The 27,726-nt window shown below is 49.4% G+C and overlaps 1 protein-coding gene across 2 annotated transcripts in view; it reads right to left on the minus strand.

Annotated features, from left to right (window-relative positions):
• The window catches only part of CDRT4 (CMT1A duplicated region transcript 4), a 29,525-nt gene extending 9,227 nt beyond the window's left edge, over positions 1-20,298 (minus strand). For both annotated transcript variants that reach the window (XM_027975466.3, XM_027975465.3), the window contains exons 1-3: positions 20,062-20,298; positions 6,219-6,300; positions 171-245 (exon numbers count right to left, since the gene is read on the minus strand). In XM_027975466.3, coding sequence (XP_027831267.1) covers positions 171-210 — 40 coding nt within the window. In that variant the 5' untranslated portion in view covers positions 211-245; positions 6,219-6,300; positions 20,062-20,298. The remainder of the gene's footprint in view (positions 1-170; positions 246-6,218; positions 6,301-20,061) is intronic.
• Positions 20,299-27,726: the final 7,428 nt, after the last annotated feature.

Below are 27,726 nucleotides of genomic sequence, written 5' to 3' on the forward strand. Positions count from 1 at the left end.
ATCCACTGTACAGGACAGAGATGAAACTACCCAGAGACCTGCCCCTCTGTCTCTCCAAGCCACCAGATCCTCGCACCAGTGTGACAAGAGCAGCCACCTCAGCGTCTCCCCCACCCCCACCACGCCCCAACCTCGGCCAACCCCACCCACTGTGAAGACCTGAGCTTTACCTTCTTCCATCTTCATCTTTCTTGCATCGAGCCTCTCCATGTTTACCGAATTCTTCACAGCAAAGGCCTAGATACCTTTGGAGAAAAACATCTGTAAGCCTGGACTCCCACAGAGAGTCCTGGAAGAAAGCGGCGGGCAGCCTCCCTGGGAGCCTGAGCTCAAGGGCCTCTGTCAGCTCAGAGACAAGGAGGAGCCTCTGGGAGCCGGAGAGACAGGCTGAGCCCAGGGCATGCGGGGAGGGCAGGCCAGGTCCAGGCCTCCACCTTCTGACTGCCAGCTTTTGAGGACCCAGTGCGAGGCTGGCTTGGGGGCTACATCAAGACTGCACTAGGGAAAAGGTGAAGAAAGAAACGCCCCCACTTCAAAACCACGTCTTCTTCTCCACCAGAGCCCAAGTTAGCACGTTACTGCCATTGGGCAGAATACGTCTCCCTGGCAGCACCCTTGGCCTGCTATCAGGGGAAGGGGCAGCAGAGATGGGCAGCTGCCTGGAGTCAACCTCAGGCCGGCAGGCAGAGGCTGCAATAAGGCTGCCTTCCTGCCCAACATGACCAATGGTAACTGCAGTCTAGGGACTCTCGAACCTCTCGAGGGTCCATCCGCCTGGAGGGTTGTTAAAACATCCCTGGGCCCAGGTCCAGAGCCACAACTCAAATCTTCAGCAAGGAAGATTGGTGAGCTTTTATTATTAACCACTTAGCGACCTTTTCAGCTCCTCTCTACTTCCAAGTCCCTGAAATGCACATCGGAGAATGGATGACTTTATAGATTCATTCCTTGAGCATTGGGAAGGCCCAGGGAGCATGCCCACTGCCTCCTGTCAACACCCAGGGACTAAGAATCTGAGTGTCTCTGAACAAGCTTGAGGGTGAGTCCAGAGCTGTGTCCAGCAGACCCTGCTTTGAGAACCATGGGTCCAGGGCAGTGCCACTTCATGGGAACCCTAGGGGGTGGGGCTGGGAAAACACACCAGCAGGGTCCGCACCAGGGATGCAGAGTCTGCCGCCGGCTCTGGGGGCCTGAGAACGTGCATGTCGAAGTCACGCCCAGGTGCTGCTGCCAGTGTGAGGACCTACTCTTAGTAGCCCTATTAGAGGCTGAATGACGATTCTAAATCTTTCAGCTGCAACATACACAAGGCTTGGCTTGTGCAGGCAGGAAACGCCCCTCAGGTGAGCAATTCCAAGACTCTCTGCCCCTTTTCCCTCCCCATTGAGGAGCCACTGGGGAAGGCAGGGAAGGGAGCTCTCGACAGGGCCACCATCAATTTTACTGCAGTTATAAAGTAAATCATTTCCAAGGTCAGAGCTTTACTATAACATGCCTCACAGCCAAAAAAAAAAAACAAACAAACAAACAAAAAACAAAAAATAAAACAGAAGCAATACTGCAGAGCAAATTCAATAAAGACTTTTTTAAAATTCCACATCAAAATAAAAATCTTTAAAAAAATTTTTTTTTAAATTAAGGGCTGTGGAGCACCACCACCTGCTAATACTGGAATCAGGAAGATTAAAGAACCACTGTCTCAAAGTGGGGGCTAAGGATGGTGCTTTCATGCAGAACTGGTTCACACTCTGTCCATGCCACATTCTTATCTCAGGAAACCATCCTGCAAAAGGATTTCGTGGGTTCCAGGCAAGACAGATGAATCAGTGGGTACAAATCCACCCCGAACACTCAGATTGTTTGCCCCACAAACACTGTGAAAATAGTGCTGTTGGCACACCCCTGATGGGCAGGACAGTGTCTTAATCCAGTGTTTCCCAAGCTGTGCCCCACAGAATGCAAAAGAAAAAGTGAAAAAAGTGAAAGTGTTAGTCACTCAGTCATGTCCAACTCTTTGCAACCCCAAGGACTGTAGCCTGCCAAGCTCTGTGTCCATGGGATTTCCCAGGCAAGAATAGGGTTTCTCCAGGCAAGAATATTGGAGTGGTTGCCATGCCCTCCTCCAGGGGATCTTCCTGACCCAGGGATCAAACCCACATCTCTATGTCTCCTGCATTAGCAGGTGGGTTCTTACCACTAGCGCCACCTGGGACGGGCCAAGCCAAATGGAGGGCCCAGTGCTCCCTGGAAAGTAAACCCTCTTCCTTCCTTCTGCTTGGCCTGTCCCCTGCTCTGCTTCAGCCTGCAGGCATCTTGTCTTGCTTGCATTTCATCTCTCTCTTCTCCCTGAGCCATCCAAGGAGTTTGTCTGACCCCTCGGCCCCCCACACCCACCCCACCCCCCACAGATGGAGAACCATATTTTTCCCAGCAGGAAGCTGGTGCAGAGTTTCTTTCCACCTCTGCACTTACCCTTCTCAACCTCCGGTCTCCTCCCTGGCCTGCCCGTTTCCTTGTCTGCCTTCTGGTTACTCTGCGTTTATTTTGGTCTGAAGAGGAAGCTTCCACTTAGGGCAGAAGTGTCCTGGGAGTCTTATCTCTAAGACGAGAACCAGCCTGGTGCCGCGTGGTGTTCCCATGCTGACTTTCATCCTGAGCGGACCCTGGTCTTATAGGCTGAGAACACGCTCTGATGCCCCGCACTTCAGACCTAGGGAAGCACTGGGCCCCCCGACAGACTTACCATGAGCCCACCGCCCACTTACCAAGACTCCCTCCACCTCTTCACACTGCCCCATCCCCCCACCCAACACTAGGCAGCTGACAGGCTCCAGGGGGCACCCAGGAGATCCTGATACGATACTGGGAAGCCCTGAGAATTCCAGAGCTAAAACAGAGGGGACAGGGGTGGGGAGCGGCAAGCTTGCCTCCCCTGCCCCCTCCCTACGAGACAACTTGCTGGTCACCTTCTCAACCTCAAATACACGCCTACTCCAAGAGAGGAGAAACAAGCCCATTATGAGCTCTGCTAAAAAGCCTCCTTGTACACGATGGGCAGCTTTGGTAGCTATCAGCTGGTCCTGATCGAGACCACGCCTCTTTCCAGGGCAGGGGATGAGGGGGGTGGGCACCACCCTGGGGCGGGAGGCAGGAGCCTCATCGAAGTGCCCATCTTCTGACACAGGCCTGGCATCACTGACTTATCACAGCGGCAGGAGGGAGAAGGGGGACACGCTGCTTCTTGAAGACACTTCGGCACATCCATGTTCTCTAATGATTACACGCGGACTTTGAGGGACACCAGAAGTGGAAGCAGATTTGAAGTGCCCACTGCCACGCACACCAGTTCAAGCACGGGTACAGGTGTTCACCAAATCCATACTGAGCCCCAAACACAGCACTTCTAAGAGGTGTGGGCCCCACCCTCCCCGAGAACCCACAGTGGATTCTCCATGTTCATCTCTTGCTTTCGGGGGGTGGGGGGAAGGGGTCTACTCTTTGCAGTGCCAAGGGTCTACAAAGCACATGTGTCTCCCATGCCCATAACACATCAAACACAACCAGCCTGTGTCATCTGAGTCACCAGAAATAAAAGAAGAGAAGTTCCTGCAGAGACCAGAAGGAGTCCCCTCAGCCACTCTGCAGATGGGGGGTCCACTGTCACCACGCACCAGGCCTGGAGCTTCAGTTCAAGGAGCACCTGGCTCGTTGAGGAGCCAGATCACAAGCTTCCCAACTCAACCCAGGTCAGGGTGGGAAAGCACGAAACAGGTTCAAGAAGAGAAGATAGATGGTTGTGCTGAGTCCTTGAGGAGTTCAAGTCCCGAGTGAAGTGCGTCTCTACTCGGGCCCACCTTCCTCTCTGGGTGCAGCTCACACGGGCTGCAGGGTTTCTGCCTATGAACCATGATGCTGAACTGGCAGAATGAACACTTGGCTGCAGGAAGTAGAACTGAGCCTTGGGTAAAACTACAAATCTAAATTTCATATTTATCTGAGGACTATTCAATGATAAATAGTAAAATTCCCAATTTAAATGTAATATGAAGACTCATTCAACAAACAACACCCGTGGCTATACTGTCTAGAGATCAAGGTTCAAATTTTTAAATAAAATTTCCAAAATGAGCCAAACAGGCACAATCAGAGGAACACTGTTCAACCTTTTCCTTCCATGGACGTTTTCGGTGGCCGGGTACACCGACAGGCAAGACGGCTGGGAAAGATGAAAAGACAGGCAGCAGAATCAGCCCTGCCTTCGTACTCAGGAAATCAGACATGAAAGGCGTGAAGCAGTGTGTGCCCAGGGACCTTCTCTCTGCCTGACAGCTGGCTCAGGAGTAAAGGGACCATGAAAACATGTGGCTTCACAGAGTGTAATCAATCAGAGAGAGGAAGCCCTGCTCCACTGGAACAATGGGAGGACAGACAGGCATCTCCAGGGTGGGCCGCAATCAGTGGGTCCCACCACGAGATTCTACAGTGCTCAAAGCACCAGGAACCCAGGGTTTGCTTTAAAGATGGTGACTTGCTAACAGCTAACATTGATTACCCTTCAAGTCACAGACCTGGAGACCAGAGAGTGAAAGCGGGAAATCAAATTTCATTTCATTCTTAATGAACACTGTGAATTTTCAACCTGGCATATATTACTTACATTTAAAATATCTTTAAGGAAAAAATAATAAATATCAAGCAAATCCTAGAAATAATGCTTTTTCAAAAGTTAATATTTTAGATAATAATGATGAGCAAAATTTTATTTATGTATCCTTATACAATATTAATTTGATTTTTTTGCCTATTTACCTATATATTTTTCTTAATTAGAAGATTTTTATAAGGCCATGTTTCACCTGATTTTTTTTTAACTTCACTTTAATCATATTAAAAGAATAAAATATGAGGAGGCTTCCCTCATAGCTCAGTTGGTAAAGAATCTGCCTGCAATGCAGGAGGCCCCGGTTCGATTCCTGGGTTGGGAAGATCTCCTGGAGAAGGAAATGGCAACCCATTCCAGTACTCTTGCCTGGAAAATCCCATGGACGGAGGAGCCTGGTAGGCTACAGTCCATGGGGTCACAAGGAGTAGGACACGACTGAGCGACTTCACTTAATCATATTAAAATCCCTATCTTGTTTTTTTCTTAAAAAAAGAAAAAAGGTGATTGCATTTGAGACTCTGCCTGGAAGCAAACAGCTAATGTGGCCACCTTCTTCAGAGGTCAGTTATCCCAACGTACACGTAACCTATGGGCTTCCCTGGTTGCACAGTGGTAAAGAATCTGCCTGCCAATGCTGGAGAGAGGGGTTCAATCCCTGGGTCAGAAAGATCCCTTGGAGAAGGAACTGGAAGCCCACCCCAGTATTCTTGCCTGGGAAATGCCATGGACAGAGGAGCCTGATGAGTTACACTCCCTAGGGTCTCAAAGAGTCTTATACGACTGAACAACTACACAGCATATTTATATACATATACATATACATATACATATACATATACATATACATACATGCGTGCCAAATCGCTTCAGTCGTGTTCGACTCTTTGCAACCCCATAGACCACCAGGCTCCTCTGTCCACGGGATTCTCCAGACAAGAATACTGGACTGGGTTGCCATGCCCTTCTCCAGGGGAATCTTCCCAACCCAGGAATCGAACTTGCATCTCTTATGTCTACTGCAAAGCGGCGGAGGGAGGGGAGGAGGATATACCACTAGTGCCACCTGGGAAGCCCTGCCCAGAAATGAGCCCAAGACACTGGCTTGAAGCCACCAAGTCCAGGATTCAGGCTTCACTGAAACCCTGTCTCACACAGAAAACCACAGGGCCTGAACAGACTGAACTCCAACCCCGCTTTTCCTCGGAAGCTGCATCTCCCTTCCTGTCTGGTCCAACATGTGCTCCATCCCCTGCATGCCCACCATACACAGGGATGTCACTGCTACTAGAGGCAGGCCCGGGAGGTCTCCCATCTGCTCTTAGAGGATGGAGTGGTCTTTTCTTCCCTCAGAACGATGATAAATTCAGATGCCCCTTCATCTCTCCTTCCAGGACTGTTTTGACTCTTCTTTTGGGAGGCCGATCAGCACCCCCAGGGGCCTTATACCTGCTCTCACCTCTTCTCTCAAGTGTCTTATCTGTGCCTGGTCTACCAGGGCCCTTTGTCCCATTGTGCATGACTTGGTATTGGGGTCTCTCTCCCCAGGTTTGCTCACCTCACTCTGACCGTCTCTGGTTCCTGTTTCTCCAGCGTGCATGCATCTGAAAGTCTCTGGTGTGGCTCTTTTCAAGAGGTTTCTGAAAAACACAGAATGAGGAAGGTAAACTGGTAAAATACACTATCATGTAACTACCATGGGTGATCTAGGGGAAATGGACAGCTGAATATGCAGGAAAACTGTTGCCTGCAGTTAAAAGAGAAAATAGCAAAGATCGAGTACCCAAAGATCAAGAAAAGGGTCTTTGAAATTGGAGAGAAATACTGAGTTACTCATTTTTAATGAATTTTTCTAGGCACCGATATACAAACAGTCCACAGCGATCCATTACCACATAGGAAATATGTGCAGGTCACATGCCAGGAAGTTCTGAGGTTCTGACAAAAGGAGTTTTTGTTGAGTCAGAAATCCAATTCAACAAGGGTTTTAATGTGTCTCTCCTTGGCACAGTGGAAGGGTGCACAGAGCGCTTTTACTCTCCGGGAACGGGCCCTCCACGGTATGTGTTGGGGGGACATCCTCTCCTGACAGAGGCCCAACCTTGCAGACCCACCGTCGTGCAGCCCTGCATGAGAGCCAGCTCTCTCCTCGGCGCTCCCACAGTGCTTCTATCATCTACCTATGTTTTATTTCAACATCTCCAGGAGGCAACATACGAGAATGTGCCTAACAGGACAAAGGTGCATAGGAAGCAGTTGTTTGGAGTAAAGTATACAATTAAGGGGCTTCCCTGGTAGCTCAGTTGGTAAAGAATCTGCCTGCAATCCAGGAGACTCCGGTTCGACCCCTGGGTCGGGAAGATTCCCTGAAGAAGGGATAGGCTACCCACTCCAGTATTCGTGGGCTTCCCTGGTGGCTCATACGGTAAAGAATCTGCCTGCAATGCAGGAGACCTGGGTTCGATCCCTGGGTTGGCAAGTTCCCCTGGAGGAGGGCATGGCAACACACTCCAGTACTCTTTCCTGGAGAATCCCCATGGATAGGAGCCTGTCAGACTACAGGCCATGGGGTTACAAAGAGTCACACATGACTGAGCAACTAAGCACAGCACAGCACGTACAATTAAGAGCATGAGGGCAGGACAGGCCACCTGCTGCCCAGCTGTGTGACCTGCAGTGGGACACTTAAACTTCCTGAGGCTCGATGACCTCGTCTGTAAACTAGGGGCAGTAACAGGATTTCTCTGGCCTTGACAGCTCTGTCGTGAGGCACATTATGTCAAGCAGGTAGGAGCCCAGGTTGGACCGCCCTCACCCTCCTTGGGTGACTGTCATGCAGGACTGTGACATCCAGGAAGAGGCTGGAGCAGGGGGAGATGACAGGATGGGCTACGGGAGGGGGACACACTTCTGTCCCCAAGTCTCACCCAACCCCCACACCAATGCCACTCCTTAGGTCCCAGCAGCCCTGCTTATATCGTCTGCTTGCAGAAAGGACACCCTCTGGAGGTGACCTGAGCCCAGCAGGTCTGAGGCATCCCAGACAATCTGCAGCCACTCAAGTCCAAATGTACATATATGCACACGGCCCTGATCCCCAAGGTGAAGCGGGGGGTCTATGACCTACACACACACATGTACACATGCACACATGCACACACATGCCCCGTGCAACCCCCCGATGTCCCCAGGCATGCCTCTAGGCAACCCTCAGCTTCAACACCCCTGGTCCCAGCTGACCCCGTTTCTCTTCTCCTCAGGCCACTGCAGCTCCAGCCTGCGATGACTTCATGAGCAAACTGGGCCAAAAAGTCTCGCCAGATTCCTGCTGGAAACAATCTGGAGACTTGGGTATGTGAGCAGCTTAAAGGGGACGTGGGCTGGAGGAGAGTTCTGAGACCCAGCTCTGCATCTTAGGTCCAGCCTTCAGCAGGTTACTCTGTCCTTCCAAATTTCATTTTCTCCGTGAGAAACACCCTGTCCCACGGATGTTACTCCAATCCAGTTGATTCAGGGAGAAGGATGTCATGATCAGTAAGTTCTAAACTATCTGCTTTTGTAGAGAAGATCAGGAAGCCTGAACTAATGGCATGAACATACCTCTCTGATGTGTGACTGGGGCGTGTGTGGGTAGCAAGATGATGCCGTAACATGGGCACCCAAGACAAGAACTAGATGAATTCCAGAGAGAGCAGAGGGTGGAGGTGGGACAAGAGGAGTGAGTGGAGGGCAAGTGTAACCAGTTCAGGAGCTCAGAATCACCAGCCCCCAGGTGGTCTTCAGAACACTGTGTCTTACTCTCTGGTGACCGTAAAACTCGTTTATCTCTACCACTCACAGCCACAGGCTTATCAGAACCACTGGGGTGCCAGGGCCCACAGGCTGAACAGACTGAACAGAACTGGGCCCAGAAGCCTTGGCAGGCTGCCTCCCACAAGGCCCCCAAATATCCTCTGCCCAGAACTCACATCCTCTGAAACCACCCCACACACACACATCTAATGTCTCCTTTCTAACAGATAGAATGTGATCAAAGTGATGGGACATTACATGGCGATTGGATTACACAGAAACCTTGGCTTCCTTCTCAAACTCACTCTCTGTCTCTGTCTGTGTCTGTCTCTCTTTGTCTCTGTACATCAGAGGGAAACCCTATTGTAAGCCACCCTAGGGAAAAGCTAATGGCCAGGGACATTTCTAGCCAGCAAGAAACTGAGGCCCTGAGTTTCACAACCTGTGAGGAACTTGATCTTGCCAATAATCACGTGAGTGAGCTTGGGCAGGGACCCTCCCCAGTTAGCCTCTCAGGTGAGACCACAGCCCCAGCCAAAACCACAACTGTCCCCCACAGAGAGGCCTGGAGACAGAGGCACAGTTAAGTCCCACTCAGATTCTCAACCCATGGAGACTGGGAGGTACATGTGTGTTTTAAGAAACTAAATTTGGGGTTATTTGTTACACAGCCAGAGGTAACTGATACAAGGCCCATATCAGATTTCCCAAGGAAGGATCCTACTCCTGATACAGAACAGAGATGTGGACTCTGCCAGCCATGGGGGTAATTCCCGTACACGGTTCCTCCTTCTACTCTGCTCCCATCTCTGGGGAACAATGCAACTCCTGCTACAAGGGAGCACGTGTACATAAATAATTCATGGCTATCAAACACCACAGAAATGAGGCCATGGTCTAACAAAGCCAGTTTGGACAAGGCCATCTAGATGCTGTGGACACACTGCTGTGGCTGGAGGGGTCAAGGCAGAGAGGGGACAGGGAGGGGTGGGAAGGGGTGGAGGTGGGGCTCAGAGATGATGCCAGGGTGCTCTCTTCACATGTTCCTTGAGAGGTTCAGAAAGCTGTAGCTTTAGTGGTTTAAGACCAAGTAAAAATGACTTTGGCATCAAAATGGCTTTGTGAAAGCAGCCAGATTATAAAGTCAAGTTCTATCATGCAATTATTTTACCCACCCACCCCCTCTACTACATAAATGCTGTTTGGGCTCTGGATCTGGGTGGCTGGCCAGCCACCTTTCTCTCCTACTGTGTGTGCATGAGCACGTGTGTGCACTCATGCATGCGCATACACACACAAACCATGAAAGGGATTCAGGAGTAGGTTTTCAGAGTCTGAGAGCACAGGATAAGAAAACTGGGGGTTTCAAGGCCACCATCTACCCCCTGCCTGATGTGGATCTAGGCTGTTCCTATCCAAAAGGCTGAAGGGCACCTGCCCCCAAGGCTGAGGCTTCACCCAGGACCCTGCAGAGAGCAAATCATCCCCAAGAAAAAACCAGGAACCAGGTTATTGTGTTCAAAGGGAAGGGTGCCTTTATCTCTGAATTGATCCCACTGGTTTCCCAAAGGTCTCTATATCGTTAATAAAGAGAAGAGGGTCTCTGTGGCCCTGCTGTGTGATCATCCTGCTAAAGGACATCCTGTTAAAGGACAGTAACAGTCACAGATCATCACAGGCACCGACCAGCATGGTTCTGAGACCCAACCAGCTATGTTGGGGTCTTTCTGACCCAACAGTCTAGCCCTCATGTCACTAGATTTCTGTGAAGATAGGGTTGTTTTTTTTCCTCTCTCTCTCTCCAGCTCTGACCTCCTCCCCACACAGCAGCCCAGGACCCAGGATGCACGCCAGCTTCCCAGCACCCCACCAAATGAGTTCCATGTGAGCCCAGCTTCTGAGTTTATTGCAAACAAGAAAGCACAGCAAGCCCTGACCTTCAGCACTCTGCCCACTTTCTGCCCGGTTCCAGAAGAGAAAGCACACTTTGCCCTCTAGGGTGGGAAATGTGAAAGGCAGGGTGCAGAGCCAGGGCGAGCCCCCCCCCCCCCCCCCCCTACCCCACCACCACCAAACAGCCAGCAGTCTTTCCATCCACCCATGGAAATTCTAGACGCACGAGGTACAGGAACCGACCCTGCGTTCCCACCCTTGCCAACTGCCGTAAACCTGTTTCTCTCCCGTTGGAGTTACGACCGTGGAGCCAGAAATCTGGAAGAATTTAACGCCCAGTCGGTTCAGACAGAGGAAAACATTGTTCGGAATAAACACTGGGATCCCTCCCTCAGCATCCAGGAATGTGGAGCCGGCGGGGTGGAGATCAGCAGCTTCTCAGCGCGGCCCTCCTGGGCCACGGCGGGAGGGCCGGCTGGGGCTGTGGTCCAGCCCAGAGCCCAGGCCTGGGGCTTCCCCCTTCCCTCCCTCGATCCTGGCCTTGGCTCCAGAAACGCTGTTTCTGGGCAGGACCCAGCCCACCTGCAGAGGCCGCGCCTCCCTGTCCTTGGGAGGGGCCAGAAGAGGCAAAGGGACCCAGAGGGGCTCATAGGCTCTGTCTGGGACTTTCCACTTCCTTCGACTGCACCGCCCATGAAAGAGTGGCTTCTCCTGGAGGAAGAAAGGAGGCTCTGTGTATGCAGCAGGGACACAGCGCCTGCAACCAGGAGCCACAAGTGCCAGGCTCGCTGTGACCGCCAGCATCTACCTGGCTTTGAAGGAGCCATGGGCCCGGCCCCACCCCGTGTTCTCTGGCTCTGGGGTGGGGAGACGAGGGGCTGACTTTTCCTGGGGCGACGTGGGGGTCCCAGGAAGGTGTCTTTGGGTCACAGCATCCCTCTGCCTAAAGTGCCCCTGCCAACAGGTAGGCCTGACTGGAACTGTTGACAGTTTCTGACAGTCACAGTTCAGGAGGAACCCTGCAAGTCAGGAAGGCTTCATGATGATGCAGACAGAACCCGAGGACAACTGTTTTGCCCCAGGACCTCCAGCGGGGCTGCCAGGCAGTTTAGGGGCAGCAACAGAGCTGCACGGCCACCCTGTGGGCCCTGACCCTCACCACGGCTCTCACCCCATCCTCAGCCCCAAAGGATGCACAGAGGGCATATTTCAGTGGACTTATTGATGCCTCCCACTGGGCTTCCCAGGTGGCACTAGTGGTAAAGAAACCGCCTGCCAATTCAGAAGACGTAAGAGACTCAGATTCGATCCCTGGGTCTGGAAGATCCCTTGGAGGAGGACATGGCAACCAGTATTCTTTCCTAGGAAATCCCACGGACAGAGGAGCATGGCATACAATCCATAAGGTCACCAAGACATGCACACATTGATGACTCCCACTGGCACTTCCCTGCTCTCAGGAAGCATATGACCCAGACCAGAGGTCACCAAGGTGGTCGGGGGACCAGCCTCAGCATCACCTGGCTGCTTGTTGGCAATGCTTTTCCTCTGGTCCGCCCGGGCCTGCTGCATCGGAAACTCTGGCATGGGGCCGGGACCTGAGTTCAGCAAGCCTGCAAGGTGATGCTGGTTCACAGGAGAGCTGTCCTCTGCCATCTCCCCACCAGATAGCAGAGAAAGGTTGAGAGGTTCGTATTGGCTTCCAGGAAGTCACAGAAATGGTGTGTGAATGTCGCCTGGACTAAGAACTGCTGTGCCAAACTCTGGTGTCAGTGGAAATTTTTGACTCCAGCTTCAGAAACACTTTTTCCACCTCAGTGTGGTCACCCTTGACGGGTGGTTTCTAAAACTTTACTCTGAAGCCAAGGGGCAGGCAAGAAAACGACGAGATTTCTTGGCTCTTGCAGCAGCTGCCGGCCCTGGGCACATCACAGCTCTGCTTGGAGGCCCTGCTATTGCCAGGGCTCCCTCCTCATCCAGTGCTTCAAAGGGCAACGAGGAGAGGATACAGCCAGACTCTCTGACTGAGCAGATTTGTAAAGAAAAGTACTGACCGAGGAAGTAAATCTCATTTGTCCCTTTGGCAAATGATGCTGAATATTCATTGCAAGGATGATGCTGAAGCCAAAGCTCTAATACTTTGACCACCTGATGCAAAGAGCCCATTCATTGGAAAAGACCCTGGTGCTGGAAAAGATTGAAGGCAGAATGGGGAAAGGGGTGACAGAGAATGAGATGGTTGGATGGCATCATCAACTCAATGGACATGAGTTTGAGCAAACTCTGGGAGATGGTAAAGGACAGGGAAGCCTGGCATGCTGCAGTTCATGGGGTCGCAAAGAGTCAGACACAGCTGAGCAACTGACCAACTGCACGTCACCAAACTCCATCTGTTCCATTTGGCTGTTCCTGAACTGTATCCTCCACAATAACCTGGTGAACATTTCCTGTAAAGTAACAGTAAAGCATTTCCTGAGTTCTGTGAGTTATTCTAGCAAATGAGCAAATCTGAGGAAGGGGTGATGGGAACCCCCAAATTTATAGCCAGTGAGAAGTAGAGGAGGCCCTTGGGACTTGAACTGAAATGGGGGCAGCCTTGTGAGACTGAGCCCTCTGTCTGATGCTCTCCAGGTAGACAGAAGCTGAATTGAATTCACGTGTAGGCACCCAGCTGGAGGAGGAGGGGAGAATCAGCTGGTGTCAGAAGCTACACATTTGGTGTCAGAAAAAAGATGTCACAGACACGGACATGTGAAGGCCACAGAGGCATCAAGAAACTCAAGGACCAAATGAACCCGTTGACATTGACACTAGGAGCGTGTATGAGGGTGATTCCATAAAATGATGGGGGTAAAAGCCAGAGCTGGGAGAGCTACAGAGGTCACGGGGAAGGCGGATGTGGGGACAGGGATGGAAATAATGTAAATGGAGACCCGGGAGGACCAGCACTGCCACCAGAGGGACACACTTCACGCCATTCATTCCTTACCACTGTTCACCTGTGACATGGTGTCCCCATTCTGTAAAGGGAGTAATGAGCCTCAGAAACACCAAGCAACTGTCTCAAAGCCCTGCAGTTGGCAAATGCTGAGGTTAGAATTCAAAAGCAAGTCAATTTGATTCTAAAACCTGCTTGTAACTAGCAGACAGTTGCCCCTTGGAGCTATGGGTGCTAAACCCGCATATATGGGACCAACTGTAAGGGATTTGAGCATCCGTGGACTTAGATAACCTCAAAGGGTCTAGGAACAATCCCCCAAGGACACAGAGGGAAGACTCTGACTATATCTGTAGATACCCAAGTGAATCTACAAATAAACTATTAGCATTGTCAAGTTTAGCAAGGTTGTTGGAGGGAAAGACAACATACTCCTTCTAAATACCAGCCAGAAACAAATGTCTGCAATGTTACTGTTTACAATTACTTCAAAAATGCCAAATAAATCCAACAAAAGATGTGCAAGTCCTCTCTGCAGAAAATTATACATTATTTTAAAAAACATATTTCAGTTCAGTTCAGTCGCATCCGACTCTTTGTGACCCCATGGACCACAGCACGCCAGGCCTCCCTGTCCATCACCAGCTCCCGAAGTTTACCCAAACCCATGTCCATTGAGTCAGTGATGCCATCCAACCATCTCATCCTCTGTCGTCCCCTTCTCCTCCTGCTCTCAATCTTTCCCACCATCAGGGTCTTTTCCAGTGAGTCATCTCTTCACATCAGGTGGCCAAAGTATTGGAGTTTCAGCTTCAACATCAGTCCTTCCAATGAACACCCAGGACTGATCTCCTTTAGGATGGACTAGTTGGATCTCCTCGCAGTCCAAAGGACTCTCAAGAGTCTTCTCCAACACCATAGTTTAAAAGCATCAGTTCTTCGGGGCTCAGCTTTCTTTATAGTCCAACTCTCTCATCCATACATGACTACTGGATAAACCATAGCCTTGACTAGACAGACCTTTGTTGGCAAAGTAATGTCTCTGCTTTTTAATATGCTGTCTAGGCTGGTCATAACTTTCCTTCCAAGGAGTAAGTATCTTTTAATTTCATGGCTGCAATCACCATCTGCAGTGATTTTGGAGCCCCCCAAAATAAAGTCAGCCACTGTTTCCACTGTTTCCCCATCTATTTGCCAGGAAGTGATGGAACCAGATGCCATGATCATAGTTTTCTGAATGTTGAACTTTAAGCCAACTTTTTCACTCTCCTTTTCTCTTTCATCAAGAGGCTCTTTAGTTCTTCTTTACCTTCTCCCATAATGGTGGTGTCATCTGTATATCTGAGGTTATTGATATTTCTCCTGGCAATTTTGATTTCAGGTTTTGCTTCATCCAGCCCAGCATTTTTCATGATGTACTCTGAATATAAGTTAAATAACCAGGGTGACAATATACAGCCTTGACATATTCTTTTTCCTATTTGGAACCAGTCTGTTGTTCCATGTCCAGTTCTAACTGTTGCTTCCTGACCTGCATATAGATTTCTCAAGAGGCAGGTCAGGTGGTCTGTATTCCCATCTCTTTCAGAACTTTCCACAGTTTATTGTGATCCACACAGTCAAAGGCTTTGGCATAGTCAATAAAGCAAAAACAGATGTTTTTCTGGAATTCTCTTGCTTTTTCAATGATCCAGCAGATGTTGGCAATTTGAGGTCTGGTTCCTCTGCCTTTTCTAAAACCAGCTTGAACATCTGCAAGTTCATGGTTCAAGTACTATTAAAGCCTGGCTTGGAGAATTTTGAGCATTGCTTTGCTAGTGTGTGAGATGAATGCAATTGTGCAGTAGTTTGAGCATTCTTTGGCATTGCCTTTCTTTGGGATAGGAATGAAAACTGACCTTTTCCGGTCCTGTGGCCACTGCTGAGTTTTCCAAATTTGCTGACATATTGAGTGCAGCACTTTCACAGCATCATCTTTTAGGACTTGAAATAGATCAACTGGAATTCCATCACTTCCACTAGCTTTGTTCGTAGCGATGCTTCCTAAGGCCCACTTGACTTCACATTCCAGGATGTCTGGCTCTGGGTGGGTGATCACACCATTGTGATTATCTGGGTCATGAAGATCTTTTTTGTATAATTCTTCTGTGTATTCTTGCCACCTTGTCTTAATATCTTCTGCTTCTGTTAGCTCCATACCATTTCTGTGCTTTATTGAGCCCATCTTTGCATGAAATGTTCCCTTGGTATCTCTAATTTTCTTAAAGAGATCTGTAGTCTTTCCCATTCTATTGTTTTCCTCTATTTCTTTACATTGATCACTGAGGAAGGCTTTCTTATCTCTTCTTGCTATTCTTTGGAACTCTGCTTCAAATGGGTATACCTTTCCTTTTCTCCTTTGCTTTTCGCTTCTCTTCTTTTCACAGCTATTTGTAAGGCCTCCTCAGACAGCCATTTTGCTTTTTTGCATTGCTTTTTCTTGGGGATGGTTTTGATTTCTGTCTCCTGTACAATGTCACAAACCTCTGCCCATAGTTCATCAGGCACTCTATCAGATCTAATCCCTTAAATCTATTTCTCACTTCGCTGTATAATCATAAGGGATTTGATTTAGGTTATACCTGTATGGTCTAGTGGTTTTCCATACTTTCTTCAATTTAAGTCTGAATTTGGAAATAAGGAGTTCATGATCTGAGCCATAGACAGCTTCAGTTTTGTTTTTGCTGACTGTATAGAGCTTCTCCATCTTTGACTGCAAAGAATATAATCAATCTGATTTCAGTATTGGTCATCTGGTGATGTCCATGTGTAGAGTCTTCTCTTGTGTTGTTGGAAGAGGGTGTTTGCTATAACCAGTGTGTTCTCTTGGCAAAACTCTATTAGCCTTTGCCCTACTTCATTCTGTACTCCAAGGCAAAATTTGCCGGTTACTCCAGGTGTTTCTTAACTTCCTACTTTTGCATTCCAGGCCCCTATAATGAAAAGGACATCTTTTTGGGGTGTTAGTTTAGAAGTCTGAATAAATGGAAAGAAATGCCATGTTCACTGTAAAAATATCAGTTCTCCTACATTGGGCTGTAGATTCAATGTCATCTCAACCAAGTTGAAAGTGTCTATAGAAATTCACAAGCTGATTGTAAAGTGTATTAATGTAAAGGGGCTTCCCAGGTGGTGCTAGTGGTAAAGAACCCACCTGTAAATGCAGGAGCCTCAAGAGATGTAGGTTCAGTCTCTTGATTGGGAAGATCCTGTGGAGGAAGGCATGGCAACCCACTCCAGTATTTTTGTCTGGAGAATCCCATGGACAGAGGAGCCTGGCAGGTTGCAGTCTATGGGGTCACAAAGAGTCCACGACTGAAGCGACTCAGCAGACCACATATTAAGGTAAAATGTTTTAAGGATGTAAGGATGGCAGGGGCCAGAAAAGGGAGCAGAGTGTGTGGGCAGGAATGGACCAAACCTTGGAAGTGAAAAGAGAGATGAGAGACTGTGGAGAAGAGTCAGGGGGACCCTTACATCCCCCACTGTCAGCACAGCTATAGGGCCACCAGTTGGAGGTGCATCTAGATATGGAGAGGGGATTCTCTTTAGCATCAGAGAGGAGACTTGGTTTGAAGAAGTTGGGAAGAAGAAAAAAAGGATCAGATGTGGTGGAAAAACCAGTGTGCTACAGAGTCAGGGAGGCTCAGGGTCTCCATGAGCAAGAGTGAAATGCTGGTTCCAGGGTGGCTGGAGAACAGTACAGGCTGGAGACATCCTGCAGGTGGCCCCTCCAAGAAGCCCTGGCTGACAGCCTATGACTGTGATTAGCTAATTGGCTTCTGTCTCTCTGCAACCAAAAGTCAAGAGTCTAAAAACCAGAACAAAGTCATTCTCTGGCATGTTCCTAAAAACTTTAAGAATTACAATGGTGAAATAACTATTTGTTAGAAATAAACAATGAAAAGTGAAAATCAGAATGGGCCAAGTATTTCCCAGGCTGCTGGCCTGACCTGCTGCATATTCCTGATGCCTAACCTAGACCAGACACTCACTTGTTGTTGTTCAGTCGCTCAGTCAAGTCTGACTCTTTGTGACCCCATGGACTGCAGCATGTCAGGATTCCCTGTCCTTCAGAATCTCCCAGAGCTTGCTCAAATTCACCATTGAGTCAGTGATGCCGACCAACCATCTCATCCTCTGTTGCCCCCTTCTCCTCTTACCCTCAATCTTTCCTAACATCAGGGTCATTTCCAATGAGTTGGCTTTTCACACCAGGTGGCCAAAGTATTGGAGCTTCAGCTTCAGCATCAGTCCTTCCAAAGGCTATTCAGGGTTGATTTCCTTTAGGATGGACTTGTTTGATCTCCTTGCAGTCCAAGGGACTCTCAAGAGTCTTCTCGTGAGCATCCCTCACAGCAACTTGGCAAACCTTTCCTTCCTTTCTGTTGATTTCTGGGCGTTTTCCCTGCAGCACCAGCCTCCATGAGCTGTGGAAGCAGCTTCCCATCTTCTCTCTGCAGCAGACTGCCCACCACGCAGTTTACCGGGTGCCATCAGATCTGACATTGACCCATCCAACTGGAAACGCCCAGTCATCAGCCCCCTCCTCAGAGCCTGACTTCCCACACACCTGTCTGTCCCATCCCCAGAGACCTGGTAGCCTGAGGAAAACGGGAACTGGGGGGAGAAGATCCTGAGGTCCTGAGGAAGAAGCCGGGGCCGGGAGTTGGTGGGAAAGCCAGAACTGGCACATGGCCTGGCTGAGGTCTGGACAGTGAAGGGCCGTGTCAGGAGTGGGCAAAGTGACAGGAGGTCAAGCAGGCAACGGAGTCAGAGTTCCCAGAGGGGCTACCCTCACCCAGAGCGCGAACACTGGGGTCAGAGGGCGCTGGGTTTCTGTCCTAGTTCTGTTGTTTGCCAGCTGTGTGACTTTGGGCAAATTACCAACCTCGCTTGGCCTCATTTTTCTCCAATGAAGAGAGGGTGGGGCGGGGGTGGGGCAGGGATGAGGGTAAGGGTGGCAGAGGAGTGAAGACCCATGGGCCAGGCAAGCCCTCAGGCGCGGGAGGCTGATACGTCTTTGTCCCAGGAGATGCTGAGCCTGTTAAAGGCAGAGACCAGCTCCCGGCCTGGGCATGGTGTTTGGCATCTTCTCTCTGCGCCCTTTGCTGGTCACCGCTCACTGGGGACATCGACAGCATGGATGCTGGGGGTGTAAGCAATCTGGGGCATGGCGACTGGCCCGAGACAGACCGCAGCAGTGCTGACGTCCACTGTCCACGCTCGGCCCCTTTCACCCGCCCCGCCCACTGGCCTCACTCCTCGCCCCAATCACCAGCATTTTCCAAATGTCCCTCCCTCTCTGCTTCAAACATTCCCAAGTCTCCCCTCCCCTAGAAAATTCTTCCCTTGACCCCAAGCTTCCCTGACTTCTATTTTCCTCCTTTTTCTGCCAAAACTCCCCAGGGAGTGGCCTGTACCAGCTGCTATTCCTTCCTCACTCCCCCAGGCCCAGCTGCCTGGCGCCCATCCACCAAGCCCCACAGCCCCACTGAGAGCCTGACGGGGAAGGACAGGGGGCACGGCCATGGAGGGGCTCGAAAGTGCAGGGGTTGGGCCCATGTGTGCACACACACACACACACACACAGATGCACACAAAAACACAAGCACAGACACAGTTGCACATAGGAACACAGATATACACAGATGCACATGAACATGTACACACAGGCACACACAGAAATACAGACATGCACACACAGACATATACAGACACAGACAAATGCACACACAGACACAGACACACACAGACATGGACGTGTGCATGCTCAGCCGTGTCCATGGGCGACTGGAGTCCACCAGACACACACAAGTACATAGAGGCAACAGAAATCCACACACAAATACAAATATATGTGTATGCTCAGTCATGTCTGATTCTTTCCACCCCATGGACTATAGTCCACCAGGCTCCTCTGTCCGTGGAATTCTCCAGGCAAGAATACTGGAGCGGGTTGCCATTTCCTCTTCCAGGGAATTTTCCCAACCCAGAGATCAAACTCACATCTCCTGAGTCTCCTGTATTGGCAGATGGAGTCTTTACCACTGATCCACCTGGAAAGCCCCCAACACACACACAAGCACATATACACATGCCCACACAGACACAAGGACACACACACAATAACCCATTCCAATACAGCAACCGAGGGCCCCCGCTCTGACTAGGGGAGGAGGAGGGATCCCAGGGCTCCAGACCCCTCATGGCAGCACCAGGAGGGCAAAGAGAAGACACCGGAATGGCTGCCCTACATTCCAACCCAGGCCGTGTGGGCCTGACCATTCATTACTGGGGAGGAAGGGTCCCTGTACTCTACACAGGTCCCAGCTGGGAGTGCTCAGAAGACACCCCGAAGTAACTCAGCCGAAAAGGAAGGAGGGAAGTGCTGGTTGGAGGCCTGAAGGAAGACTGTGACCTTGGGACGCAGCGGGTGAAGCGGACAGGACTGGCTCCCTGACCCCAGGCTGGCCAGTGACCCTCTCCCGGACACGGGGCAGTCTGAACTGAACCCAGGACTCTGGCCCCCTCATCCTTGCCCCTCCCCTCCCTTCCTGCTTCTCCCACAGCAGCTCCTCACACCTCGAGCACATGCAAATCCGCAGCTGCTGGCACAGACAAGGTGGCCTCTGGGGGCCTGGGTTTGAGCCCAGCCCCCCTGCCTCTTCCCCTCCCCCTTCCACACTGTGTCCACGCTGATCAGAATGCTTATGGACTGCTGTGTTTACGTACTCACCCTTTTTCCTCCTGTTCTTTGTTATTCAATAAGCAACTGGAATATTCATCATCACTTTTTCTAGAACCTGCTGTCTGTGTGGCTGTCACGACCTTCTCCCCTCCGGGTTCCTATAGGTCCTTAACCGTCAAGGCCTCCCCCAATCCGGGTGTAGCATGTCCTGGGTGCTGAGCTCCTGGTGGGTGGGGAGGAAATCCTATAGAAGCCTCGTCCCCCACCCCTAGGGAGGAAGCAGGTGTATTTCGTGTGTTTGTTTTGGTTTCTTTGCTGTTCAAATAGACTTGTTGCCCTGGCTGCCTTGAGGAGTCACCTGACCAGTTTAAAGGACAGGCCTAAGTTCCTGCAAAGTTAATCCAGACCTCAGTAGAGTTAGAGTCCAGGGGTGGACGGCAGGGGAGGAGGAAGACCAAGGCTCCGATGCCCAGCAGAAGGCCTCCTGCTGCTGTGACAGGCTGGCCTTGCTCCGCATTCATTCCTGACTGTTCTCTCTGGAACCCCTGGTGCTCCAAGGCGAGACAGGACCCTACCCCCGAGTTACCTGAGAGGTCTCTGTGCTTCTCCATGCTACCTTCAGGAGCCTGGTGACTCTCCCTCCCGGGGCTTATTTTCGCCCCCAAACGTCCCCGTGTCCTTGACCCTACTTCCCCGTTGGTCCTCTACTCGTGGCCGCCAGCCATCCTCTCTCCACTGCCCCAGGTGGTCCAGGAGCCTGCAGCCAGAGTAAATGGGCATTGTGATGTCAGCACGTGGTATGGTCCCCACCCTGAGCAGAAGAGGAGCAAAAGAGGCTCCTGCCCTCTTCTCTTCATCCCCCTGGAGCTCAGCCTGCTGCAGGGTGCTGTCCTCAAACCCTGGTATGGGATCCCCCCACCCCTGGTCTGGTTGTAAACGCCCACTGGGTTCTGGGCCTTAGCCCAGGTAGCAGGGGGTTTCTCTGCCCCAGAGAGGCAAATAAACCCCTATTCAGTGGTCACCTGGAAGGTCTATTGAGACCCAGATTGCCAGACCCCACCCAAGAGTTTCTGATTCAGTAGATCTGGAATTCACCTGTCCATATTTCCGGACATTTGGGGGCTCTGAGAATCTGCCCTCTCTCCTGGCGGGTGTAGAGACACGAGACTGTGGACACTTGTGTGATATTTGGGGGCTCAGAGAACATTCTGCCTTCTCCTTGGGAGTCTAGGGAGACTGTGGACACTTGTGTGCAAAGGCCTGGGGTGGCGGCTGGTTTGCAGCGTGGAGGGTGGGCAGGTAAGCACAGATTCACAAGAACCTCCAAAGAACCAGCCCGTAAAGCCTCCTGCAGCTTAAGGTGGCCGTCACAGGCCTAGTGCTGCAGGTGACAGGAACCAGGCCCTTGGACCAACAAGCTAAGGAGCCTTTTGGGAGTGACCTCAGCCCTACAGCCTGCCAGCACACAGGGGGCCATGATGCTAGTGACTCTGTGTCTATGTTGTTTGTGGCAAGGCTGCAAGCCCTACAGAGGAAACCTACAGCCCGAGTTCTCTTCCTCCCACTGGGCCTGCCTGGCCTCTGATTGTCCCCTCTTAGAGAGGTGCATTTTTCCCTCCTCTGTGGGCAGAAAATTCCCCGAGAGTCAGCACGCTGTGCCTCTGCAGTCACCCACCCACTGCTGTCACCTCAAAAGGGACCCCTAAGGGAACGTGCAGGGCGAGCCATGGGCCTCCCGGTGCCCCAAGGCTTGCAGCGTCCCCCCATGGGGGAGGGCCAGCCTCATCCCTGGCTCCGCTGTGATCGCCCTGCAGCACGTGCTCAGCCCCACCCTCCCTTCACTGGGTGCACAATGAGTTAGGACACCCAGGGGTCAAGCGCCAGCTCCGGGTACATGCCTCCCATGCCAGGGACTGTCCTCAACTCACCAGGGCCTCCCCAATCCACCATTCAAAATCTTCTCCACGTGCTAACAGGCAGGTTTCACTACTTCAATCCCCATTTTACAAGTGAACACAATGAGGCACAGAGCTGGTAAATGAGTTGTCTATGGACACACAGTCTATAAGAAGAATCAACTACGGAACATACATGGATAAAGGCTATGTGATAGTCATAAAGACAGCATATGCTGATTCCATTTATACGAAACATCCAGAATAGATAAATCCATAAAGACAGAAAGTAAAGTGGGGTTGCCCTGGGCAGGGGCTGGGCAGGATGGAGAAGTTGGGGGCATGACAGCTAAAAACTATGGGGTTTCTTGTTAGGGTGGTGAAAATGCCCCCAAAAAATTGACTGTGGAGATGGTTTCACAACTCTGCTAATTATACTGAAAAAAACCATTGAATTGTACAATTTAGACTGATGAATTCTACAGCATATGAATCATATCTCAATAAAGCTATTTAAAAAAAAGAAAACCACCTTCTGCGTTATCTTTCCAAGTATATGCCAAAGATTAGATAAGAAGGAGAATAGATGAAAGTTACAGTTAATAAAAAAAATCAGGCAATGACAGATTAGCTAGCAAGCCACCTAGACAGACACCTAGATAGGTAGATAACAGACATGTTTCCTGGCTATGTTCTTCCTCATGTCCTACCTTTCGAGATCATCAGTGTAAGAAAATGGAAGGCTCATCAATAAATCGTGAGAGTCGCTAAGTTATTAAGAAGATAGCAAACAGCAGAGTGCATTAGACACCAAGCCACATACACACAGCGCTTTCGGACCAGTCCCGGCACCCAACGTGGTCCGGGTAGACTGCTGCTCTGTGCATCGCTGCCCCCAGCTCGGAATCGTGTTATCAGGTCAGAGCACAAGACGGATTTCCCCCAGTCAGCCCTCACTCTCAACTCAAGACAAAATGCTGTGTACAGTGCTCCAGACCCCGGCAAGCCCACAGGAATTTTTCTCTTTGAAACACTGCATAATTTATTTCACAAGAGATCCACACACCTAATTCCACCTCTTATTGTATGTAGTCACTCAGTCGTATCCGACTCTTTGCGACCCCATGGACTGTAGCTTCTGTTTGTGAAATTTTCCAGGCAAGAATATTGGAGTGGGTAGCCATTCCCTTCACCAGGAGATCTTCCCAACCCAGGGATCAAACCCAGGTCTCCCGCTTTGTGGGCAGCGTCTTTTGGTGTCTATTAATAGGAGTTCCCACTGCTCCCAGGTGAAACTCTGGAGCCACAGCAGGTGCAGGTGGAGGGGACGGAGAAGAGATGGGAAGGGAGCTGAGTCCACAGTGGGAGTCCCACAACCCTGAGAGCAAGGGACTCTGGCCAACCTGATCTCAGCTGTGGACCCTGAGTGACCCATCAACTATAGACATCCACCATCCAACAGCCCCCAACAGTCCAGCAGGAGGAGAAACTCAAAAGCCTCATGATGGGTTGGGGACATGAAAGCAAAACTTGCCCTGTAGAAACCAAGTGGAAATTTGGGATGGGGACTTGCTTCCTTTTGAGCTGAGCCAGTGAGGCTCCAGAATGCTACCCATTCCCAGCTCCATCAGGTGTGTTCATGCTGGGCCCTCCACCCAAAAAGCCCTCTTCTCTACATGCAAAATCGCTCATTCTTCAAGGCTCACTTCACCTCTATGAGGCTTCTCATCCCACCAGGCAGAGCCCCTAATTCCCCCTTGGAGGTTCCCGATGTGCCATGCATACTTGTCTCACGGTAACAGCATCACCTCTTCATAGGCATGTTTACCCCCAGTGGGTCAATGGCTTCTTCCTCTTTTCTTTCTTTTTTTTTTTTTTTTTGGCCATTATGTATTCATTGGTCTTGGAGAAGGAAAGAGCAACCCATTCCAGTATTCTTGCCTGGAGAATTCCATGGACAGAGGAGCCTGGAGAGCTACAGTCCATGGGGTTGCAAAGAGTCAGACACAACTGAGCGTCTAACACACACATATTCATTGGTATATTAGATCGAGCAATTCCCTCCTAATAGTTACAGAAGTGTGTAAATACAAATAAATTACACATAAAAAATATAAAGGCATGAAAACAATATTATAAATATAATCAAAGTGTTTACGACACAATAATATTTATCAGAGAAGTTAATTTTGCCTTTATCTTTTTAATTAACTTTTATTGGAGTATAGTTGCTTTACAATGTTGCATAGGAAACTCTTCTCAATGCTCTGTGGCGACCTAAATGGGAAAGAAATCCAAAAAAGAAGAGGCACATGTATACATATGGCTGACTCACTTCGCTATAAGGTAGAAATGGTCAATGGCTTCTTGAGGGTAGCAGCTGTGTTTTAGTTGGCAGCTGCATCTGAGCCATAAAGGGCTAGCGATGTACCTGGCACACTCCTGCTGTACATTACTGAACTACTATTTCTTAGAACCCTGGAGAAGGAAATGGCAACCCACTCCAGTATTCTTGCCTGGAGAATCCCAGGGACAGAGAAGCCTGGCGGGCTATATTCACAGGGTCACAAAGAGTCGGACACGACTAAATGACTGAGCTCATTTTTTGGAAATCCTATAACTAATTTAACATATTGCAATTGTATCACACTGGGACTTAAGTATATTGAAAAGCATTACCTTTTTTTAAGATTAATGTATTTATTTTAATTGGAGGCTAATTACTTTTCCAGTGGTCATGTATGGATGTGAGAGTTGGACTATAAAGAAAGCTGAGCACCAAAGAATTGATGCTTTTGAACTGTGGTGTTGGAGAAGACTCTTGAGAGTCCCTTGGACTGCAAGGAGATCTAACTAGTCCCTCCTAAAGGAGATCAGTCCTGGGTGTTCATTGGAAGGACTGATGTTGAAGCTGAAACTCCAATACTTTGGCCACCTGATGTGAAGAGATGACTCACTGGAAAAGACCCTGATGGTGGGAAAGATTGAGGGCAGGAGGAGAAGGGGACAACAGAGGATGAGATGGTTGGATGGCATCACTGACTCAATGGACACAGGTTTGGGTGGACTCCGGGAGTTGGTGATGGACAGGGAGGCCTGGCGTGCTGCGATTCATGGAGTCTCAAAGAGTCGGACACGACTGAGCAACTGAACTGAACTGAACTGAATTACTTTACGATATTGTGGTGGTTTTTGCCACGCATTCACATGAATCAGCCATGGGTGTACATGTGTTCCCCATCCTGACCCTCCCTCCCTCCCACCTCCCTCCCCATCCCTCTAGGTAGTCTTGGTGCACCAGCTTTGAGTGCCCTGTTTCACGCATTGAACTTGGGCTGCTGATCTATTTCACATATGGTGATATACATGTTTCAATGCTGTTCTCTTAAATCATCCCACCTTCGCCTTCTCCCACAGAGTCCAAAAGTCTGTTCTTCACAACCTTGTCTCTGTTGCTGTCTTGCATATAAGGTCGTTGTTACCATCTTTCTAAATTCCACATATATGCATTAATATACCGTATTGGTGTTTTTCTGACTTACTTCACTCTGTATAATAGGCTCCAGTTTCATCCACCTCATTAGAACTGACTCAAATGCATTCTTTTTAACAGCTGAGTAACATTCCATTGTGTATATGTACCACAGCTTTCTTATTCATTTGTCTGTAGATGGACATCTAGGTTGCTTCCATATCCTAGATATTGTAAACAGTGCTGTGATGAACATTGGGGTACACGTGTCTCTTTCAAATCTGGTTTCCTCGGTATATATGCCCAGCAGTGGGATTGCTGGGTCATAAGCCGTTCTATTTCCAATTTTTTAAGGAATCTCCACACTGTTCTCCATAGTGGCTATACTAGTTTGCATTCCCACCAACAGTGTAAGAGGGTTTCCTTTTATCCACACCCTCTTCAGCATTTATTGTTAGCAGACTTTTTGATGACAGCCATTCTGACTGGCATGAGATGGTACCTCATTGTGGTTTTGATTTGCATCTCTCTGATAATGAGTGATGTTGAGCATCTTTTCTTGTGTTTGTTAGCCATCTGTATGTCTTCTTTGGAGAATGTCTGTTCAGTTCTTTGGCCCATTTTTTGCTTGAGTTGTTTATTTTTCTGGTATTGAGCTGCATGCTGCTGCTGCTAAGTCACTTCAGTCGTATTAGACTCTGTGCGACCCCATAGACGGCAGCCCGCCAGGCTCCTCTGTCCCTGGGATTCTCCAGGCAAGAACACTGGAGTGGGTTGCCATTTCCTGCTCCATGAGCTGCATAAGCTGCTTGTATAATTTTGAGATTAATTCTTTGTCAGTTGCTTTGTTTGCTATTATTTTCTCCCATTCTGAAGGCTGTCTTTTTACCTTGCTTATAGTTTCCTTCATTGTGCAAAAGCTTTAAAGTTTAATTAGGTCCTATTTTTTTATTTTTGTGTTTATTTCCATTACTCTGGGAGGTGGGTCCTTTTTAAATACATTTTTTCGTTTTTATTTCATTGGAGTTGCTTAAAACTAAAAAGCATTGCTTTTTATTGCTTAAAGCTATAAAGCAAAGTGAATCAGCTATACATATATGCATATCTCCTCTCTTTTGGATTTCATTCAGTTTAGGTCACCAGAGAGCACTAAGTAGAGTTCCCTGTGCTGTATAGTAGGTTCTCACTATTTTATACACAGTAGTGTATATGCCGGAGAAGGCAATGGCACCCACTCCAGTACTCTTGCCCGGAAAATCCCATGGATGGAGGAGCCTGGTAGGCTGCAGTCCATGAGGTCACTAAGAATTGGACATGACTGAGCGACTTCACTTTCACTTTTCACTTTCATGCATTGGAGAAGGAAATGGCAACCCACTCCAGCGTTCTTGCCTGGAGAATCCCAGGGACAGAGGAGCCTGGTAGGAGGCCGTCTATGGGGTCGCACAGAGTCGGACACGACTGAAGCGACTTAGTGGCGGCAGCAGCAGCAGCAGCAGTGTATATGCGTCAATCCCAATCTCCCAATTTATCCCACCCCCACTTTCCCCCTTGGTATTCATATGTTGGTTCCCCACATCTGTGTCTTTATTTCTGTTTTGCAAATACGATCATCTATACCGTTTTTCTAGATTCCACATATATGCATTCATGTACAATATTTTTTTTCTCTTTCTGACCGACTTCACCCTGTATGTATGTGTGTGTTTGTGTTGTCCCTTCAGTCATATTCACCTCTTTGCGACCCTGTGGACTGTAGCCCACCAGGCTCTTCTGTCCATGGAATTCTCCAGGCAAGAATGCTGGAGTTGAGTTGCCATGCCCTCCCCCAGGGGATCTTCCCCACCCAGGGAGCGAACCCACATCTCTTAAGTCTCTTGCACTGGCAGGTTCTTTACCACTAGCGCCACCTGGGAGGCCCTCTGTATAAGGACTTTATTTTCTAGGATGATTTCCTGTTTAAACACACTGGTGGTACAGAGTTCCCATACACCCTCAGCCCCCACATATGCATAGCTTCTGTATAATCAGCATCACCCTCCAGAGTGAGACATGCTTCACCCAGGATGAATCTACACTGAGACATCAGAATCCCCAAAATCCATAGTTTACCTTAAGGTTCATTCTTGACACTGCACATTCCATGGGTTTGGACAAACATATAGAGGACCTGTGTCCATCATTATAGTATCATATAGAATATTTTCACTGCCCTAAAAATACTCTATATATTCACCTCACTCCCCAAGCCCTTGGAAACCTCTGATCTTTTCATCGTATCCATAATTTTGCCTTTTCCAGAGTGTCCTATAGTTGGAACCATACAATATGAAACCTTCTCATGTT

Source organism: Ovis aries, chromosome 11 (genome assembly GCF_016772045.2).
Source record: "Ovis aries strain OAR_USU_Benz2616 breed Rambouillet chromosome 11, ARS-UI_Ramb_v3.0, whole genome shotgun sequence".
In the NCBI taxonomy this organism is placed as follows: Eukaryota; Metazoa; Chordata; class Mammalia; order Artiodactyla; family Bovidae; genus Ovis; species Ovis aries.